At 42.4% G+C, this 23,278-nt stretch overlaps 1 protein-coding gene across 7 annotated transcripts in view; it reads left to right on the top strand.

Moving 5' to 3' along the window:
- The window catches only part of foxp1b (forkhead box P1b), a 150,130-nt gene that overhangs the window by 60,628 nt on the left and 66,224 nt on the right, over positions 1 to 23,278 (top strand). For all 7 annotated transcript variants that reach the window (XM_083971023.1, XM_083971027.1, XM_083971028.1 and 4 more), the window contains one exon: positions 8,229 to 8,398. In XM_083971023.1, the coding sequence (XP_083827149.1) occupies positions 8,240 to 8,398 (159 nt within the window). In that variant the 5' untranslated portion in view covers positions 8,229 to 8,239. The remainder of the gene's footprint in view (positions 1 to 8,228; positions 8,399 to 23,278) is intronic.

Here is a 23,278-nt window from a genome sequence, read left to right as displayed (position 1 = left end):
GTTAAAGACCCCCTCATCATATTGTATATGTCCTCTGCTATGTGTTGATCAGAGATATCTTCAAAGAGGTGATTGCATTTTGATATCCCTCCTTTGAAAAAAAGATGAAGGGCATTGGGATGTGCGATTTAACTAAGAATTTTTACCCCTTCACAAAAAACTAATTGAAAAATGCGGCCTTATTGTATGTTTAGAGCAAATAATTTGGCTTCTTTTCTTTGTACAAATGCTTTTTGATGTCTGTATAAAAGAGGCATATTTCTGACAGAGGGACACGGCCGGCCTTGATAAAAGCTCCTGTGTCTTCATTAGAGAAGCAGCACCTCGTGGCGTCTGATTGTGTGATGTTTGCAGTGAGAAGGTAAACATGTTTGTCATACAGGGGTGTATTTATACTGATCAAACACGTGTGATGGGCCATGGTGAATGTTAAGGACTTGAACGTGAACGTATAGCCTTGCAGTGGTCTAAACTTGCCCCCTCCCCTTTTCTCCTGTGTCCCCTTCTTACAGAGTCCGACTTCCCTTTGCATTTTGAAGGTGTGTTAAGGGGAGGGGGTGGTTTATGGACTTTAACACTGACAGTACAATTGCCCTTCACTGAGAATGCTCCCTCCATTTTGCCCCATAAAGAATATTATTTTTCTGCCAGCCAATTTTCTCTGTTAGTCTCTAATTGGCTACATAAATCTCGGCCGTTGAGGGTGAGAAATGTTGCAGTGTCACACAGTGTAATCTTCACCCTTATTTACCAATTCATTAAGATTCATTGATGCAGGATCGGTGAGAGGAAATGACAACATAAATCAGGCCTCCAACATAATGACCCTAATCAGTTGGGAATTGCAGAAAATGTCATGATGAACTATGTCCTTGTATTAGTGCCACTGTACATTGTCATTGTGCTGCTTTATGAGTGGGACGCATCCTCCTGACACGGGCTGTATTTAACAAAAAAGAGTTGTTAAAACCTGATTCCATTAAAACGCAGAAATTCATGTAAGGTCTTTTGGTGTTTAGCCCTTCGCCCTTTATCTTCAGTTTAACTGCTTAATGGAAGGCACAGACCCCCTTCCTTTTTAACCCTCTCTGTCCTCTCTCAGGGAGGCTGGGGGCTTTTAAAATAATAACATGCTTCTTCGGCTTGAACGACCCCGGTATCATATCGAGGAAGAATTGCTCCTTCGCAGGCAGCAGGAGGGGGTCACTGGGTAAGACCACTCCCATCACTGTCACAGTGGCAGTGAATCAGATGCCTGATATCAAACCAATATCAGTAAATTGTTAAGCAGCGACAGTTTTTTGCAGGACACCACTGAAATAAAATAGCCCATTGCATTACCATGCCATTGTTTGTGTGTAAAGGTTAATGACTGTCCGGAGAATCAATAGCTTAACTTAATCTCACTCTGAGTAACTCTAAACAAAAGAAGTGGGAGACCTACACCTGCTGTGTGTTTTTGTCTGCAGTGAAACATTTACTAGCACTAAGATGCATTTAAATAGCAGGGGTTGTGTGGCGCCGAGTGGCGCAGGTGGCCCCGGTTCGAATCCCGCATCGGGCAGCCCTTTCCTGCGTGTCATTCCCCCTCTCTCCCCCTGTCTCTCTCAACTGTACTATCAAATAAAGGCATGAAAAAGCCCAAAAATATACTCTACCGTTTGCTCCAGTTATCGTGCATGTTAACAGTGAGAAGATGTACCATAATACTTGATACCATATAATACAATACCACACTTGATGACTTACTCAACAACAATTAGTGGCCTTGTGTGTAGAGCTGCGGTTTACCACAGAACTACAAAGCTTTTTCTCACCCCCCCCCTCCAAAAAAGTAAGGAAATAAAAAATGTTGTCAGCTCACAGAGGAAGCGTGCACTCTGGTGAGCTGACACCCCCTCAGAAGACAGCAGTTCTAATAATATTGTCCTCTCTCTTTGCGTTAGCGCACAATATTAATTAGACAAGTTCGTTAAGGCTAACCTTGGTTTTCCCAGGAAAATGCATCTGACACATTTCCTTTGCATTGCCATTCCCCTGGGAGCAGCCCTTACATGAATTCCAGTAGAAATGATTAAAAATATATGACACGCTTTAAGTAATGTTAAAACAATAAGAGCTTTTTCAGCTCCCTCAGGATGCTGATAGATTGAAGTTGTGTTTTTCTCTGGGTGTGCCCATATGACAGGTCTAATTGGTAAGATGAGCTTGAGGGGGAGCGATGCCTTCTCCTCTCCTCGGCATCGAACCTGTGGTCAGGAAAAGAGGCCTCCCCTCCGTCTCCTGGTGTCTGTCCTCTCGGTGTAGTGTTAATGGGCATGAGCCACATGTGTGTGAGATTATCAAAGTCAAATGAAGGAGAGTCGCTGAGAAAATGTGTGGCGAACCACTCCTAAAAGAGGCTCCACATCCCAGAATTACTATTCCATTCATGTACAACCAGATTTAAACTCATTAGACTTCTCTATTTACTTAGTCTCTATCGGCCCTAGTTGTACTAAAAATACCGTGGCCTGCCTTACTTTGGCACATTCCGTCATTGTCTGTGCACAGCAGGCCTTTACTCTGAGGTGCCTCTCGGATGGCTCCACGCAAAGGAGACAAACTGGTTTGTATATTTTCTGAAATTATGGATCTACTCAGCTTCTCCATTGGAGTCTGCCTTCCAGCACCCGTCTTATTGATAATTTATTTGAGCTTGTAGCGTGATAATAGGCTGATATTCATATGAATCATCGTACTCTCCGCCGCAAAGATGTCGAGCCCCTTTCCCCTCCACACGTGGTGTAGTAATAGGTTTGGATCTAGATTTCATGCTCGGGAACAGTCGTCACAATGTGTTATAAATATGTGTTTTGCACCTTGCTCATATTTTATGCCTTTCTCATGTGGGGGGTAACTGTTTTTTTTAAAGAGCTAAATGAAACCAGTGGGGGAAGTGGAGGCAGAAAACTATGGATTCTGGGTAAGGAAGCCTCAGTGGATGACTTCAGCTCAGCAGATGGCATGTTGTTGTATGCATGAAAAATTCATAGTCAAGGTGACATGCAGCTCAGAAGTCCCCACACTACAGCACCTACCTTGTTATTTTCAATCGCTACTCAATCTTTTTGGACAATGAAATGTTTGATCCAGCAAATGGAGAAAGTCATGATCACAAAAATGAAGTAATCAAATCCTTGCACTTTGATCTACGATAGAAAACACTTCTGTCTGTTCAATTTCACCTAATCCCGTTTTTTTTTTTTTTTTTTTTTTTTTTTTGTCGTTGTTTTTCCACTACCATACCCTGATGTTGTGAGTGCCAGCTCTTGGAGCCCTCAGACATCCTTTGTTATTTCCACGAACCCAGTTACTGAATAATTGAATAAGGTAAATGTTTAACATGTTTTTACAAGTTCCTTGCTGTGCTGTTGTGAAGAGCCACTGTTTGTTGGGTCTGGAAGAAACACTTGGTTGCTTTGCTTGACAATGATGCGCTTCCATAGGAGACCACCTTGCTGTTCTGCCCCCACTACCACCACCACTGCCCACCTCCCACCCCCACCCCCACCCTGCCCATCTTGTTCTCATTCATCGTGGCTCGCTGGCAGCTGCAACACACCAACTTAATGCGTCTTCAAATGTCAGGAAAAGAATGACTTTTTGTTTATCTTGACTTCTGCTTTGCTGTTTATTCTAGGAGACGCTGCATTTGCATCGACCTTGATTCCCCAAAGCCTGAAACCCCCCACACCCCACACCCCGCCTCTTTTCTCCCCTCCTCCCAGAACCTGTTTACACTCTGCCTGCCCCTAGTGTCACCTAGGAAATCGCCTGATCATTCCACCTGGTTAATATTAAATGGCTCCTGCAAGGAGATGTGTTTGTTCATAAACACAAACCCCCGGTCCTCCTGTTTACTGTAGCCATGGCAGCAATCACTTATTAAACAAACAGCTGCTTTTGTTTGCCAGCGTGAGTGGTCTACTTCTAACCCGAACAAGGTCCCTGGGAAGAAGTTAGAAAATGCTCTTGTGCCTTGCGTGGTGCAGAGATGTGGGGTTTTGCGATGGAGGTGTTACTTGCAGGGGAGTGGGTGGGGGGGGGGGGGGGGGGGGGGGGTGCGCCCGTACTATATTGTCACAGTAGTCCGGAGATATGCTTTGCTTATCTGCGACTTGGTTGAAGTGCCTGACAAGATTACATGGTTGTTTGGTCTGACTGTGAAGTCTCTTTTGGCAGTATGTCATCCCACGCCGTTAGTTCCTCTCAGCAGAGAAAAAGCGGCCAGAGGATTGCAGCAAGAGCATCGGCGATTGATTGAGGTGGCTCTGATTTGCAAAAAAAAAAAAAAAGTCCCTGTTTTCTGCAGAGAATACAAGGGAGGGCGTGGGACTACAGTTTTGGAAAGGTTGCTTGGATCCAGCCCAATTTCTGTGTCTGTTGTTTCCAAGAGACGCAGAGTAGTTTGTTATCGGTGATGCGGGCTGTGATAATGGATTATTTAACATACAGCTTGTGTCTTTAGACTTTTCCCTAGAATCAGGAGCCAAAATACAGCAAAACATAAGACTCTTAACAAACCTTGAGAAGCATTCTGTTGTTGCACCTTTGGTACGTACGCACCGATGTGTTGTCTAGTCTAGCAACCAAGCCGAACCTAAACAGCTCTAAAGTGAACCTCTCCCCATTGTCTCCTCCTTTGTGTGTCTTTATCTCCCACCCAAGAAATGTTGTGCTTTTGTTGTGTGCTTGTGTAAACAAGGGTTGTGTGAGAACTCGGTGAGTCGAAGCAGGTGGCCGCTGAGGCTTTACTGTCATGAGCATTAAAGAAAAACAGAACATGGAGAAGGGTCAGAGCACAGCTGCGCGGGCCGACCCTACCTTGAATCGACTGCTGACTTGTTTGAGCTGTTGAATTCTAGGCAAGCATGACAGGGGGACAGGCATTATGTTTCCACTGAGGGGAGGGAGGGGGGACGAGCAGGAGCAGGACTGATGAGCTCTGGCCGCCGGCTGTTCTTAACCTTCAACCTGTCTGGTCAGGTGGGAGACACATGAGACTCTTGTTTGTACTGTACTCCTCATATTTGAGGCAGGGAAAACAAAACAAACTGTAAACAAACAGAAACCCTGACCTTTTTTATTATCCAGTGTTTGTTCCAAACACTTGTTTTGTTTTGCAAGCAACTCGCCCCAAAGAACAGAGAGGCATCTAATAATCAACAGCACTGCCAGTTCTTTTTCTACAAACTGGTGTTGCCTTGTTTTGCTCTCCTGGAATTTCCATTATTTTGATTCTTTCTTTGAAAAAACTTTTCCAGTTTAGAAAAAAAAAAAAAAAAAAAGTGGACGCGCTCCATTATTAATAACCTTTTTTTTCTCATGTCTTCTGTTTTGTCCTTTTATATATAGAAATGTTTTTGTTTGGAGCATGAGTACGTATGTTCGTAACCCCAGTAACTACACCCCTTTTAGCAGGACACTTGACCCATAATTACAGCTGAATTTGTGCATGTCGTATAAATGGAACGGATGGAAAAAACTTGGAGCTTTTTGACTCATCACAGACGAGGCTATCCCCTGAGCACAACGAAAATAAATAGATAGATAAACAAACGCAGGCCAAGTCACGTGGCTGAGTTACCCGGGCCCCAGCTGATGACGGTGTCCCTGCCTCAGTGCTTCACAGATTAACATTGTTATCAGCACAACTCTCTAATAAGGCTCTTTCCTATCTGCTTGATATTTATGATGGATAATGCCCATTTTCCATTTTCTTTTTTCCTCCAATTTTTTCGCTCATGATATTGCAGCTTTGAATTATTCTGTGGTAAAATTAATGAGAAAGTAGATTTATGGGTTTCATTTGTTTGTCAATTCGAAAATTAATTGGGTGTTAATTTTAGCCATCCCCTCATCAGTGCCGGTTCCAAGCATGCGCGCATTACTTTGCATTCATTGTAGCTATTCTCTCCTTTATTGTGGGTCACTAGTTTTGCATACATTAAAATAGCCCTGCGGCTCATTCTCTTGATTACTTTTGGAGATGCCATGCATTTGGAAATTTACGCCTTTCCGTTATAATTATGAAAATTTTGCATGGAATGACAGTGCATGTATAATAGCCATTACTTTTACCCTTTTATGTAGCTTTGGGGAGAGAAAAAAAGAAAGCAGACCCCCTTTTTGTGTGTGTGGAAAAATGTCTTTTATTTGAAAAATAAGTGGGGGTGAATAACGTCAGCACATGGTTTATTTCAAATGGCATTTAATTTCGCCCAAGAATGTGCATTTCTAATTGGTGTCTCAGAAGGGGAGTTGGTGCAAGCAAGGGCCTGTAGATGGAGTTGTGGCTGGCTCCATCCCATCCCACAGTATTCTTCTTGCTCACTCCTTGTTTAGAAAATCCCATTATGGAGGGAGCCTGTGCCAGACTGGAGGGGTGAGCCGGGTCAACATCTGTCTGGAGGGAGGGGGGGTGCAGGGGGGGCGGTCCTAGCCCCAGCCCAGAGAACAGGGCCTGTAGGCCGGGCCCAAGCTGCTCAGACAGGCCCCTGAGTGTGGGGGCGTAGTGACACACAACTGAACCGGCACAGGCCACAGTGTCAGATGACTCACTCGGTTATGCTTCTTGCAAGGAGGGCTTCTACAGGAGAGGAGATGTAAACCGTGGTGCACTTTGGGTTTGATTTTCGCTCTGGTGCCGTTTTAGCTCACTGTAACCCAACAACTGCTACCGATGATACTGACCTGAGAGACTATCCCTGAGACCAGTGCTGCGTACAGTGCTGTTTATTTTTTAATAATCCCCTGTCTAGATTATTATCTCACCTATGCTCTGTAAATATTCTTTCGTGCCAACTTGTCAACCTCAATTTCCTATCTGTCAGCCTGAGTGTGTGTCCCCATGGTGTCTGGGTGTGAGTCTGCATCTTGTTTAGATCAGGATCTCCAGAGACAGTGTGTCCGTGTAGTTGAGCACATATTAACTCGTATTGGCCTTCCTATTACACGCCTTAAATGCAACACCATAAATCTGCATTTAGTTCCATTTTCACCTTCTTTCATGATGAGGCCCACTGTTTTAAAGGCATTTATTCTGCTTCATATAAATAATTAATCAGCCAAGTTAATTCGCTTCTGCCCGACTTGGTCAGCTTCATTAACCACCCTGGAATTGGGAGGCTAGACGCAGTGCACCAGTGAGGCCTGTGACCAACGCACAATAGCTGTAAATCATTCCACTGATTTGAGGAATACAGGCACTGATATGCACCGGTGTCACTGACACTCATCCCCAGAAAGGCAGAGGGGAGGTGGGAGGGAGGGAGAAGGGGGTAGGCGAGGCGGCATGTCTGTCTGGCTTTTGTGTGTCCAAACGCAGAACGGAGAATGTAAAAATGTAAGCAAATAACAGTGCATTCACATTTAACACTGATTATACTGTCGTATTTTTACATAAAGAACAAAGCCTGCTGATATTTGTTTGTTTTCCTTTGGAGTAGGACTAAGTTATGAAATACGTTTTCCCAACAAGTCAAAGGGGTTTATTTATATTCAGACCTGTATTTTGGTGTTAATTGAGCACCCCTGAAGGATTTGACTGTTTTCGCTTGGCCTCAGATTGGCTGTTTCTCATGGAGATCCTTTGGCAGGCCTCTCCTAGTCGCCCTGTTTCCCATTAAAAAGCCATTCTACCGTGGTTCTTCTGGGAGCCATGCAAGTAAATATATCCATTTCCATAGAAAGTGTTTTGTTTTGGAGGTCCAGTGTTTTCTTGGGCTCCTCTGCTCTCACTCAACTCAGGTTGGGTTCCTCTCCGATGTGTGCTGGACCCCAACCCCACCACCGCACCGCTGCATATACCCCACAATGGAGAACACAAACAAAACCTGAGTCCTATACTCATTTTTCTCCAGCCCAGTAAGGACTTGTCATCTGCAAAGGATCTGCACCGGAAAAGACAAAACAAAGGAGCAGTTCATTACTCTGCGGAGAAGCAGTCTGTGAGAGCGTGTGCGTGTGTGTTTGCCTCATTGCATATGCTACATGCAAACAAACAAGACACAGGGAAGCACAAACCAACAGGGAAACCTGCAATAAAAGTGAAATTGTGTGGGAAGCATATGACAGATGTTTATAGTTTGGCCCAGAGTTGAAATGCGACCTCATTGCTGTGTGTTTTAACAGCTGTTTCTCTCCGTCTCTGTCCCTGTTTTCTCTCTTTCTGTGTCTTCTCTCAGGTTTTTAAGTCATGATGCAAGAATCTGGGACGGAGGCGATGAGCAATGGACCAGCCAGTCAAAATGGGGGAGCGAGCATGGAGGGCGGGTCCAGGGAGGGACGACCCAAGAGCGCCACGCCGTCAATGGAGGTGACTGCAGCTGACCTGCTGCATCTCCAACAGCACCAGGTAGACCAGTCCCCCTTTCACACCTGTCTTCACTTTATTAAGCCATGTCAACAGCAGGCCCGATCCCCCCCCTGAAAGTGCCCCTTAATATTTAATTTTATCTCAAAGTACATCTAGTACATAAACACATTATTATTATTATTTATGTATATTGAGGCCCTCTTTGAATATTTAAAGAAGGGGAAGTGCTCTCTCTCTGTGTGATTGTGTTTGGTTATGAGCGTGTTTATCGTAGCATGCAGCATCTGCATTTTGGTGAAATATTTATAATGGTGTTCTGACATATTTTAAGTATGTAGGTGCTACAGGATTGTGTAGACACCATGACATCCAATGAGATGACAGCATTTTCCTCTGGCTCATTGTAAACACACCTCACACTCACAACTAATGCCACAGTCTGCTGTGTTAGCCAATGAGATGTGGAGGTGCACGCCGGCGTTAGCGTCAGCAAAGCCCAAAACATTTTCACCATCTCCGACTTGAGGCAAACAGACAAGCTTTTTCTGTTGGTGTCAGCATTATGTGTGGCACACGACAGTGTGTTTAAGGAAACAACATTGAAAAGATCAGTGTGTCTTCTGCTATCTCGGTCTATCCGACAGGACGACCAGGGTTGTTGTCAGGAGCTGTTTGGTGATGATGCACAGGCTGCGTGCCGCTGTCTGTTGTCACAGCACATCCATCACTGGGGGCCAACAATGCTACAGCATATAACAGGAAGCTGCAGCATGGGGGACATGGTGTTGTAATGTATAGAGCTAAGGAGTAATTTAGTATCATCATTCATCATCTTTCATGATATCAGATCATCACATCACATGATCTGATATTGCGATCCACAATTGTGCTGTTTTTTTACTATGAGGTATAAAAGATTGATTAGATTTTGCAAAGATATTGTATTGACATGTGAACTGATCAGCAGGGCAGTGCAGTATATGTTTCATCGTAGTATGTACATCATTTATTTGCCCTACACAGGCATCACAAGTGATTACTTTTACGTTGTGATTAGTCATGTCTTTTAATTATTTCCCCATTACCCTTATTAAATTGTACAGTAGAACAATGTGTGAGTAATTTGTAGAGGAGCAAACAAACAATACAGGCCAAATGTGATTTTTAGTTGTCGTGTGTGTGCTGGGGAACAGGATGCATCTGTTAATCGCATTTGGCAGGGTATTAATGGGCGCGTGTTGGAATAAACACCAAAGAAGAAGTGTTAGCAAACCAGTAAGTAGAAGGGACATGTCGCTGTGCTTCCTGCTCCTCAGTCTCAATGTTAGGCCTTTAAGGCCTTTCCAGATCTGCTCCTCACCCCGACTCCCCCTGCTCCAGACCCCGCTCCCAGACCTCACCTCCAACCCATCTTTTTTTCCAGCACAGAATGAGCATGTCGTCAGTGAGAAAATCACAGCCATACTGAATTCATTACTGCAGTAGTCACACAAAACCATGGATAAAATTTCAATAACTGCAGGCCACAGTTGAGTAAACAGTTGCACTGAAACTTAATTCCTGTTGACTTTTCCTTCATTCTTTGCCAGGGGCACATTCTGATTCGCTCTGCAAAGACAACAGGGTTACAACTTTGATGAATGTGAGGCAGGGGAGAGGGAGGGAGAGAGAGGGAGCGAGAGAAAAGTGTCATGGATGTGCACTTGACACCAAGAAGGGATGGAAATAAAGCCCCCCCTGCTAGAATAGAGCTAGTCGTCCAAGCATGGTCCCTGTTTTCTAGTCATCCAGAAAGAGCTATTACTCTCCAGGATCTGCCCTGGCATTTAAAAGGAAGGGAAAACGAGCAACTTTCTCTTTCCTATTTCAGTGGATTACAGTCACGTTTTCTGCCCTCTGCTTTCTGTTGCGACAAATAGCAAACGCTTTTTGCTTTATGCCTTTTGAACAAATCCACTGGTTAATTTCTGTGGCCTGCAGTTGGAGTTGAAACAGAGGGAGGTGTATTAATTGTTGTGTGTGATAAATGGCGCGTGGATGTGGACGGAGGACGAGATGTCTCACTCTCAGCTCCTGACACTGGGCTTTGATAGGCTACTTACCAGGGTAGTGTTACTGGGAAGGCAGGCAGGCAGTCTTTTTATTCTCCCATTAGACTAACCCGGGATTTTCACTCATGCACCATGAACCATGTTAATTGTCCCCAGGGCATTACGATCTTCGCTCAATTACTTGATAACTTTTTACTTTTGTGGCATTTCACAGTCTTTTCTTTTAAGTTTTATTTGCAGCTCGCATTAATGCAGCTCTAACTGACACACTGAGGGTTTCTTTTTTTTTTTTTTTTTTTACCCTTTGTTCTTCTCAAAACATCCAAGATGCTATTACCTCTTTAGGTGAAGCAAAAATCAATCTAGAATCTTCTCAGACTCAAATGTCTGAGAGTCCCCTGAGTGAGCGGGAACAACAAACCTGGCAGTGGCATATCATTTATTCTTATTAGGGAACATAACTATGAAAGACAGTGCTCATTAATAAAGATGGGGGATGAAATAATTGTAATCTGTTTGATCATCTTGATTCTGACAGGGGAATTCATCTTGTAGACTAGTCAGATTTGGGGGAAGTGGACCATAAGCTTGATTTAAGCATCTCTATTAGTAAGTCAAATACTGTTTGTTAAGAGCTGAGAATTAAAAAAAAACAAAAGCCTCCTGTCCTCCGAGTTCACTGTTTGAGGAACTCCAATGATATCTGTTGTGTTGTAATAGCTGGACGTTTGGGTGTGTTTGTAACTGTTGATGTGCATCTTGTTGTTTTCCAGGCAGTGCTTAATTGTTTGCCGGTGCTTCTGCATAATATATGAATATACCTCCTATTTTTAGAACATGAATATGATATTTTTTTCAGAGCATGCTATATGTGTTTGCCCCAGAATCTGAGCATCTGTGTTTTTGTTTGTGTTGCAGAAGTTGTGGTTTTAACGTTATCCACATGAGGAAATGAAGATACTGTAGGAGAGGAGAAAGAATACAAAAAAAAAAAAAAATAGCACCATTGAGCTTTTGCAATAACCTGTTTTGTGATATGTGATTTAAATGGTTGCGCAACAGGAACTGTGTGTTGTGCAGCTGTAGTAGTCAAGTAAACACAGAGTGACATTAATGTTGTTTGGGACTTTGTGTCTGTTCTGAAGCTGTTGTTTGACTCCCTGCACAGATTTCCTGTGATGTGTGGTAACATTCAGCATTTCTACGTTTAAAACATCTCCCATTTTAACTGTGTGATCCATTCCCTTCACTCCATACTTGGTTGAACTGATGCTTGTGATATTAATATCCTGCCCCTTGGACGAGCCCCTTTAATCAAGTGGAACTGTACAAATACTTCCTGACAGTATCATGAAGAAAGGTTTTGTTATTTATCACCCAATTATGGATATATCCTTAATTCTCCTCTGCCCGTGTGGTTTGCGGTGTCAGTCATGTTGCGTGTGCAGAGAGGAGAGAGTGACACGCATCGCAGTGGCCACAGAAAGAGCTGAGCGGACACAGGTCTTCTTGTTTGCATAATGCAGGGCTTACACAGTCCCCGGTGGAGGCTTGAGAAGGTAGAAATGCACGTCTCAGCCAGCGTCGGCCAGCTCTGCTTCTGCCAAGCTTCAGGGGGAAGTGCAAGATGATAAGCCTCACTACAGAACACTCACACAGACACACATGGCATACACATAGAAACATGTACATGCTCATAGAGAATAGAGGCCCAAAGGCTAAGGCCCGGCGGTGCAGGGCCTGCTGGTTTTTTGGCGTCCCGTCCACATCGCGGGCTAATGGTCAGACTGAGAGAGTTAACAGCGCCAGGTCAGAGTGGAGGCCAGAGAGCATTTGCTGCCTCAGATCTCTGCTAATCGCATGTACGCCGCTGCTGAGCCGAGGGCAAGAGGGAGAGAGTGCTATGCCTGGATTGAAATACATACAGTGTTATGGTGTTTCACAAGAACAACGCAGCCTTATCGCCGCACTTTTGAATTGAATTCCTGCCAGTATCTCTGTATTCTCTCTGCTACAGAATTCTATATATCTGTGCAGTGCGGTGCTGAATATTTGACATGTGTGATAAAGGCTCCTTTGCTCTGGGTGCTTTTTGACCAATAGCTGTATTGCATTATCCTACTGAATTTCTGCTTCCTTCCTGAGCCTTGTCATCTTAGTCCTGCACCGTGCAAGTGTGCATCCACAAAGCCCCCAACAGTCTCACTGTGCACACTCCTCCATCTCTAGGAGGCTCTCAGGTATCTTCATGTATAGTGTTCATATTGTCACAGGAGGCCAAGCACCGGCTCCAACTTATTGGAAAATCTGGCGGAGTGGATAACATCAGTGTTATGACACTGCATATTGCCCTAAATTGCGTTATTGGTAAAATGATAGTGCTCGTCCAATTTGAATAATTTTATGGAATCCCTCACAGAACAGTTTAATTATGTTATCACACAACTGGCAACATCTGTCTTTATACCACAGCACATGACAGTTTTATTACAGGCTGAATTTCTTTGCTGGTTCTGGCAATTGATGTGTGATCTGATTAATAATCACACAGATGGAGGTGAAAATTGAACAGTGATACGCTGCTATGTCGAAAAAAGGGGAAATAATTATTAAAGTAAAAAAAAAAAAACAGCCTGTGCCAGTGGAAATATCACAAATATTTTACTGAAGCTTGAGCTTATTTCACTTGAAGCATATTGCTTTTTTTAAACACAGTAGCTTTTTTTATCTGGAAAAAAAATCTGTTTAGTCTAGGTGCAACTTTTCAAATCCTTTTGTCACCCAGTTTTGTTAGTGAGGTTTTGGGAGGTAAACCACCCAGCACCTCTCTTTTGTCTTAGAGATGTCTCTAAGACAGCCAGCCTATGAACTCATCCATTTTGTTGAGTCTACCTCCAGCCACCGCTCCCCGACTGGGAAGAGATGAAGCACGTTTGGCATCTGTGCAGAAACCCGTGGTTTAAAATAGTTGACTGTTGCTCAGGTCGACATCCTGTTTACACACCCTGCTTATGTGGGCAGCAGGAGGGGGATCACAGGAGTTGTTTGACATTGTGGTAATCAGAATGGACACACACACACAGGAACACAAGCACACACCCGCACACACTCCTCTCACATCATAGATTTCATGTCATCACAGCGCAGTGGAAAAGAACCAGAAGGTGAGTTTGCATTGGAGTGATTTCATTATTACAGACTTTAAACATGTCAGTCCCTACCTGAGATTATACTGTAGGTGTCTGTTTCTTTTCTTTAAATGTACACACAAAATAATCCTTGTGTACGAGTGTCAATAGTTTCCATCAGTTTAGCTGATACAGCAGCCACACCCACTTGACAGGATTACTTCATATGTAGTTCTGGTTATGATTTTAGCAAAATCTAAAATATTGTCAATACAGAAAATAAAAGCAAATACTAGATGTAAAGATCAACTTTATGTATAGAGCAAGCAAGTCAACAAACAGCCCTATGTCCTTCATTAGGTTAGCTGATTGAGGAGACAGCCACACTGGGGTGGATAAATCTGAAAAATGCTATTTATATGTAGCGTATGTCAGCGTGCATTCTCACTAGTGTCTTCGTGATGTTCACAATGTGAAGGTAATTTGTGAAGACATCCATCTGCATTTAAATACTAAAACAAAACACAGAAATCTCTTCATCTCTGTCCTTTTGGCAAACAACAAAATTGTGCCTTACGTATTGGGTTAGTTAGTTATTAAGTGTTCTCACTACCAAAATGTCTGTTCTTGCCATCACACAACTGAACAAATATTTGATTATGGCTCATAAATGCTTCAAGCTATTAACCAAGGTTAAAAGTGACTAATTTCCTGCTGAACCTCTGTTTTATGCAACTATCTTTTTTGACAACACTGAATACATATAAATGTGTCCTGTGTTGTGTTTTTGACTGCTTTGGCATTCAAAGTGAGAAGTTATAGAGAGAGTTAGAGGAGATAAACATTTGTTTTCCTTTTTATTGTAACGTTACAATGGATTCAGCCCAAAATTGAGAAATTAAGTAATTGATTACTGTACTATATACATTTACTAAAAATAATATTCAACATAAATGTCATCATGATGATGTGTTGTACCAGGGGTAGACTGGTCCCAGTTTAGACAAGAGATTTGCATAATATAGGTAGAATTGTGATCCTTGATCAGGTTTTAGTTTAGAGGACTAAGATGGACAGCTAAACAAAGAGCACTTACTGTACATCACATAGTCCATCCATCCACTATCTATACTAATAATTTGTGCAGGGCTATGTGCTGACTGGAGCCAATCCCATCTGAGGTGAAGTATGCCCCAGACAAGTTGCCAGTTTATCACAGGGCCAACAACATCACACATTCAAGCATAGGGGAGAATAAAGTGTATCATCTTAGAAAAGATCTAAATATCTCAGTGTTAGGGTAAAGGACAAATCTGATTACACACCAGCTCTACACTGGAATTTCAGCATAATCCTACACATCATCGACTGTAATCCAATTTCTCATCTGGATTCTTCATGTGTATAAACCCAATCAGGGAGTTGCGATCTGTCCTTAAGGTTAGATATACTGTCTGTCCCTGTGGGGAATGTGTGGATGAGCAAACCTCTCAAGGACATGTGCAGGTACAAATGCCTCCCATGTAAATGATGCTGGTATCATTAGGAAGAGTGAAGTGGCTCTCATTGTGTGGTGCCCGGATGGTCTTTGATGGCCTTGGTCTGCGTGTTTGTGCTGAAGTGGGCAACTCTAAACTTTGAGCAGGTGTCTGAAGCAGCTGGCTGGAGGCAGACAGGGAAACACGTCTGCGTCAGTTCAGTATTAAATGGCTTAGAGAGAGGCCTCAGCTAGCCAGAGGACTAATGCATCCTCAATGTTTTATTTAAAGTAGTGCCAACAACCGCTTATGAATGCTCCACATCAAGGTGCACACACAAATCCTCACACAAGCACACACACACTGGCACGGAGAGTAATTTTGCGCTGTTTAGCTGAACAACTTGTGTGTTTAGTGTTGTAAATAAGTAACCGTTTTAACGGGGCCTCAGGAGACTGTGGCTGGGAAAGTACATGCTCAGACATGACTGGCTTTAATAGCCATTGTCAAAACACTGTTTAAACAAAACCCTCTCTTCACCCGATTGGAATGTTTACATTTAGTTGAATAATAATGCCATTTTGAGCAGAAGCTATTCTTTAAGGATAGCCAATCTGACCCAATTTATTAGGGATAGACTTAAGGATGCACAGTTCCTCTTGGGAAAACATTCAAGCGCAGGGCCTATTCATTTTTAATGAGAGCACTACTTTAAAAACTTCATAGAATTAATATGTATCAGTGAAGTCTTTCCTGTGCAGAAAACTTCAGGGTAATTAATATTCATAGGCTGTGCTTGTTAACACCCCCAATGCTAGTGCAATGTAGATCCAATTAACATAGAATGGACCCCAAGGATTTGGGCAGATAAGGGTTAAATGAGCTATTGAAATTGAAACCGGGACCGTCTCCTCCTAAAACACTTATTTGTTTCAACAAGCCCTAATTTTTGTTGCAGATTAAGGCATCTTCAGGGTTCACATATAAACACCTAGGTGCAGTGGCCTGAGAGGGTTCATGGAGAATCTGTATGTGCATGCAAAATGTTGATGTGTATGTGTGCGCGCACGCACTATGTGCAGTTGTATACATGTATGCATAGAGAGCATCACCTACACTGCCAGGCTAATGTGAAAGTCCTGTAGTGAGCCTGGATTTTATCTCTTATTCATAATCTCTTAGCACAATGTGGGTAACAGACATCAGAGTTCATTCTTGGCGTCAGCATGCAAGACCTAGCCAGGCCGGGTGACACAGGGGGAGGTGCAGGGGTTTCTGAGGGGGAGCTAGGTGATGGTTGCAAAATACCTGTTTGCCACCTGCTGCCATTTGTTAGCACACACACACAACCGTTATTGCTCCCCAGTGCACCCTTTAGTGAACTGTCTCTGCTCCAAAAGGACTCAACATTGAAGACTAGATTTAAACTGTTTTATTTTCTTTACCTTCTTCTCCAGGTTTTGTTTTCCCCCACTGGGATGTAACTAATATTATGTCACTGAGAATAATAAGTTAAGCAGAATTAAAATATGCACCGAGTAGGGTAAAACAAAACAAGCTATAGTTGCGCCGCAATGATGTCGTATTGCAGGATAGAGAGGCAGCTAGTTTGGATCAAGCTTCGAAAATCCAGATCAACAGGGTTCAGACTTTGAAAAGCTTCCTTTCAGAGCCACAGGAGGCATTTTCTTAGCCCGTTCTCCTCAAGCTCTCCTCAAGACAAGAGAATTAAACGTGATGTGTAAAATTGATGGCTTGTCCCCTTAAAGGAGCTATATTCTATTGCTACATGGCTAATGTTATCATCAACATCTGTTTACTTACCAGTCTTGATGAAAAGCTACAGGCATTGTTGCATTTACAAGAAAAGAGGTTACAGTATAATAGGCCACTTATTTAGTTTCTGAAAGTGTCGACAGTTAAGATGGGTTAGGGCTAGCCGGTTAGCATGCTAACTTTTTCTAGACTGGTGAGTAAATTGTTAATGATTTATTGGCAAAAAATAGCCCCTTTAAGAAAACAGTGTCTGTTGTTTTTTTCTCAGTTTGGGAACACAGTATTATTATGTAACCTTTTGCACACCACCGCATATATAGAGATAATGTTTTTTACTAGACTGTCCAGCTGTATTGAGCTGGAAATGAGCCATGGACCTAATATACACACATGTGCCATGTACCAGGATAGGTTCGGTCCCTGTTTAGCCCTTTTTAACTTGATTAATAGCATCTCACCCAACAAAGTAATGGATTGACAGTGAAGTACCTGGAATATTACACAATAAGAACATAATGAAATAATTTCACATTGAATCATATTTAGTTGTGTGGAAGCATGGATATTGTGGTTATAATTACAATGCAAGTGCACAGTCCAGAGCCCTTTTTTGTATGATACAGAGAAAACCTTGACAGCTCTGTTTTTGGCATGCAGGGAGGAAGATGATTAACTACCAATGCTGGTGATCAAATGAGCCTTCATTGAAGTAAATATGTATGGACAGCCACACCATGTACAGGTCTCTTAGAGTAAATTTGATTGTTTGACATGCACTCACCCATCAAAGTATCTATCAGTGATTAATAACAACCCCCCCTGCACATTCAGCAGTGACATGGCCTCTATTTGAGAGAAAAATGGCACAGGTCGGTATTCACTAGTGAATAGCTGTATACCATTTAGAGAATGATATGCCCTGATGGGATGTCTCGTCATAAATAATAGTGATGGCACCTCTGCATCCTGTGAATGACATGTGCCATAAATACTTGGCCAGGCCAGAGACAATGCTTCAAATAAATCCTCATGCAATCTTTTTTTTTCTCTGTACAAAAAGATATATATTATTTAGATGGACAATAAAAACAAATGTTTTTTTTTTTCCTCCTCCGTTGGTAGCTGAGAGACCTCCCTAACAGGACAATGTGTGCCGCTCCCTCACTGTGGTCTCTGATGCGCTGTTGTTATTTGCTTGTTTACAATCTTTGACATGATGTAATGGGATGGCTGTGAAAGTACTAGCCAGTAAATGGCACAGAAAATAAGACAGTCCTTTATGTCTCCCCCCGCCTCTTTTCCCGTCTCCCCCCCTCCTTTTTTCTTGTTTTTTCCCCGCAAACAGGGAATATGTTCTGCATTTGACTGAAGGAACATGAGCCTTGAATATAAGTAACTGTTTTTTGCATTAGGTACTCCCTGGAGGTAGGGGGAAAATATCATGTCCCTGCGTGAAATGTGAATGTGAAATCTAGCAGAAAGAAATATTTATGACCATTTTCTGCTTGATTAGAGCTGGATGACATGCCTTAGGAGACAGTGAGTGGACAAAAGGCAGCAGTGCTGCTTCTGGGCAGATGTTAAAGAAAGAGTTGTTTAGGGAGGAGGGCATTCTGTCCAGGGGCTCTGTGTGGCTCCCTGTGTGTGTGTGTGTGTGTGTGTGTGTGTGTGTGTGTGTGTGTGTGTGTGTGTGTGTGTGTGTGTGTGTGTGTGTGTGTGTGTTTCTGTGTATCTGTGGGTGGGATAGGGTTGGCTGGGGGGGGGGCTCGCGTTTGAAGCATTGGAGAGGAAATTGAGTAAGTCCAGCAGGAGTGTACTGTGAGGCAGATGGTGAACACACAGGATCAATCACAACTCTTGTTCTCAGATGCAGTACAAATGTCTGTCAGATGCCAATTTAATGTAAAAAAAAAACACGTATATAAAAAATAATCTGTTAAGTTTGACACCACAGTAACACATGTGTTTTGATGTGTCAGCTACACATTCCACTTCTGGCAACACTTTATCAACCAAAGTACCAAACCAAAGGTGTACAGGAAGTTAGTCCAAGATGCAGTGAGCTGTTCGATACAGCTGTAGTGTTGGACAGCCACTTGATATTGATTTTACTGCTACTGTCCAATGTCAAAAACAGACTGACTGGTCCTTTGAACAAGATACCACCTTAGTAGACTATATATTTTACACTTAACCAGTACTCAGCACTCAATCAATAATAATCACTGTTGTCTCTACATCAAATAAAGTATATTGATAAAGGGTTTCCCCTGCTATAGAACAACACAGATGAAACTCACACATTTAGTTTTAGTTTTATTTAAATTATACAATTCTGCAAGTTAATTTTGGCACATTATCCTCTGTTATTGCAGTTTTAACACTTCACTTTAGTGCTGTTTGGCACGTCATTGCTATCTATAATTTTCTTAAATAGCAAATTTACATGCATGATTATCCATGCCTCTGCAAATAAAGTGTCAAAACAGATCTATCAATCATCCTCTATAAAACAATTTGTCTGAACATAGCTTTAGCCTACAATATGTTTATTTTTAACGGAAATATCTGCATATAAGGTTAACTTGCACCTCTAATAATGAATAGTTTCACAGTGGTTTCATGTAAATAATAATTATGAGGTAAAAACAGCCATTTACTAGAGGACAGACTGACTGCATCAGCTGAGCTGTAAACACAGCCTTGTTTACCGCTCTTGTTTTGGCAGTGTTACTTTGTCAGTTAGAAATTAATCAAAACAAAAAAGTTGTAAATTATTTAACTTGTAAATATTTCAAACAACATGTTTACACATGAAGTGATGCTGAACACCTCTGGGGAACATTCTGGAGGAAAAAAATTCAATCTTTCACAGCAGTATTTAAGCAGCACTCAAATTTTAGTTCCCATTATTCTGCATAATACATCATCATATACCTGTACATGCTTTTCAGAAGCTAAAATTGCCACTCAGAAACTTGATAGTGTGTAGAATAAATGACTCTGTCAACTATAAATTGATGTTATTTTGTCTGTACATTAGCATATTTTATTCTCAGTATTTTATATTAGCATAGATTTCATACAGTAATGGCAAGGGCCAAAACAATGACTACTAAAAACCTACAGGGTCCACGCATGGATAATTGAGCTGTATGGAAATATAACTACACAAGACACCTGGTCAGAGCAATACAAATTTACAACAGGCTTATCAGTGTTGTAGTGCATCAGGACAAGTGCCAACACATAAATAATCAGTTAATTACTGTATTGATGCAATTGTCTGTGTTGCACAAGCAACCCATGGTTGGCAGCAGATTGATTGTGTTTAGATGGAGCCTGTGACAGGGGAGAAGCCACAGCTCTTAGAGCCATTTCCAATGGATCAGAGAAGTACAAAATTGAGAGTATGATTAATTTTTCAATTTCTCTCTGCGGATATCTAATAATTGTGCCCATAGATAGCCAAAGGCTCTTATTAAACATTAACATGCAAAAGAAAAGTTAGAATCAGAAAGATGGTATTTTGGATTGAATAATGTAAAATATCTGTAGGGCAACAGGGAAAGAAGCAAACTAGTCCAGGTTTATTCTTCAAATGTTTTCCACCACCGCAATGTCTACTCCTAATTACTGAGCTCTTATCTGCACACTCAACACTATATTTATTTTTCCTCATTGCTAAATGCAAATTTCTCTAACCTTTTAATAACATGTACATGTCAGTAATTTTTAAAAGGAATCATTAGAAATGTCAGTTGGACTCTGCCAGGATTGTGTTTTTAATTGGTATGTAACTCTACTGGACAGACAAGTTTTTATTTTTTAATTCAGGTTTTTGATAATTAATGTGAGGCTGTCTCCAGCATATAAATGCTTGCTTCTTTGATCTAGTAAAGGCAGTGTTGCAAGGCACATGGTTCTTATTAAAATATATCAGCATGTTATCTCCTTGCTTTCCAGTAGAGACACTTTGCCTTTAAGAAGCTGAGCCTGAGAGGAGGTTCCACTCTCAGGTCTCCTTTCCCCTCTCTCTCTCTGTCCTTCTCTGTTTCTCCCCCCTGTGCTGTCTCCATCACCTTGCTCACTTCCACATAATATCATCTTCATCTCAGATAGCTGTGGCACAGGGGAACTGCATTTGTTGATCAGATTTTGCTTGGCTGACACCTCCTCCCCAGAAGTATGGGGATATGCGTGTAATGCTTGCCTGAGCCCAGCCATCGCCGGCTGATTGAGTGATCCTGCCTGTCACAGGACAAGATAACCACATCAGTAAATACTCTCCAGTCCTCAGCTCCTCACCGCCGCTGCCGCCGCCATCCACCACTACCAGGGGCAGCGCAGCACTCCACAAACAGAGATGCATTGATTTCCAGCTCCATGGGCTGTCATGAAGGCTAAAAACCCAAATCGTGATATTTAGTCAATTCTCTTCCTGCCATAGCTATGAAGCATCCACATTTTTTATTCAGTACACAGACTTGCTGTATTGTACCAGCTCTCTGCTTCTCCAAAGGGAATTCTTACTCAAGTTACAGTTGGCTTTTCCTCTCAATTTGATGAGGTCTTGAGCTGATATCACACCTCCAGACTCGGGTTTCACAGTGTGATCTTTTGATATTCCCCTCTCTTCAAAACATCACCGGCACGGAAGACGGATTGAATTAGCGATTTGTGGTGTGTTTATCTCAATCTGAGAGTAATTTGGTGCTCTCTGTCTTAGCACTCAAGCTCAATGAAAACAATAAATGGTGTCCTTATCTGCTGGAGTGAAATCAAGATAGGCGCAGGAGGCTGTGAGTTATTTGTGGTTGATTTGGGGGGAAAGGAGGGACAGGAAATGGACACCCCTCTCACATTACCCCTCGCCATACAGTGGGAGACGGAGAGAGACAGCAGGGAAGGTTTTTTAATCAGCAGAAAGCGGTGCGTCTAATGTAAAAGTGTCAAAGATGTGCCTTGGCCCTGCAATGAGTGAAATCTGGTCAAGTCTTGTGTTAAATTGAAAAGGGGGCTGCAGGGATTTGGAGGTGAGGGGACAGGGGACTCGGTGGCAGCAGCATCTTGGTCAATTATCACAGTCTCCTGTGCTTTGTCGCACTCCTGAGGCCTCCTCTCCTCTGTCTGGCCCACTACACAACCAAGAGCAAGGAGGAAATGCAAAAAAACACAAGAACAGCAGATTTTGAATACGAGCAGATGGCTTGTTTTTAAGTTTAGCGATTATTTTTCTCTCATCGAATATAACATATGGGCTGAGAAATATTTGCCTCAGATCTCAACTGCAGGTGATTCCAAGTCTTTGCTGGCTGTATTACTTATGAATGAAAAACTGCTGCATGTGCCTGTGAACCTCTCTCTTGAACTGCTTGTAGGAGCATCGCACTCAATGCTCACGCTACAGCTGCATGTCCTGGCCTATCCTCGCTGCCTCTGTGGCTGCAGAGAAAAGGATCACTTCCTGGCAGGTGCGATGTGGGGAGCCACAGCTCCTGCCTTTTCGCTGACTCGCCACTGAGTAAAAAAAAAAGATTAAAAAATTGTAAACTAAAGGAGAGGGAAAAAAAAGAGAGAAGAAAGTTACCCACCACTCTATTTATACGTGTATGTGTGCAGTCTATTTTAACCACCTGAGCGGGAGCCAGGAAGCCAGCACTTGCCCCATATTTTAACCAGATGTTGAGGAGGGGAAGAAAAGCCTCACAAGAGTCTCGCAATCAAAATAATTATCTTTATGGGTGGATGTTTACAAAGTGTTAATGTGATATTCTGCCGGCGGACTAACTGAGTGTGCTTTTATGTGTTAAACATGATGAATGCCTCTGTCTATTAAAAGACCAATACCTTTTACTTTGGAGGAGTTTATAAATGTATTTACAATTATCTTCAAGAGAGAGAAAGTGAGCCATGGTCCTCAGCTCTCTGTCATGTCCTCTTCACCTTACTCAGAATCACAGCATCAGGACAGACAGGAGTGGATGCGGCCTCTTTGATAGACAGTCAAAGAAGCAGCAGCTGTGATTTGTAGCAACAGAGAGACAGCGGCGCTGTAAACCGTCCTCTTGCATTCAAGCATTCATGTCTGATGGAGGCAGAGGTGCAGGAGGTTGATCTCATTCATGCGCCACAAAATCAAATTGTAATTCCTAATCTGATTTTGTGTTATTTATTTATTCATTTATCCACTTATTTATTTATTTATTACCTGATTGGGCCAAAGTCAAATTGAAATTTACAGTATGTAGGCTGACATCTAATAGAATCTCCTCATTTTGCTTCAGGGGAGTTTTGTTTTTTGGAGCACATTAGCTTTGCCGCGTTGTAGTTTGACAGACGTTTTCTCACAGGAATCAATGTGTAATTTGAATACTCACAAAAAAAGTGTGTTAGCTTGGTTTGCGGGGACATCGGTGTCCCAGCTGAATAAAGAAGTAAATGAGGGGAAGAAAAACAGGTAATTATGCTGAAGCAGCAAATGAA

Source organism: Trachurus trachurus (assembly GCF_905171665.1).
Source record: "Trachurus trachurus genome assembly, chromosome: 5".
Lineage (NCBI taxonomy): Eukaryota > Metazoa > Chordata > Actinopteri > Carangiformes > Carangidae > Trachurus > Trachurus trachurus.
This window is presented reverse-complemented; position numbering and strand designations above follow the sequence as displayed.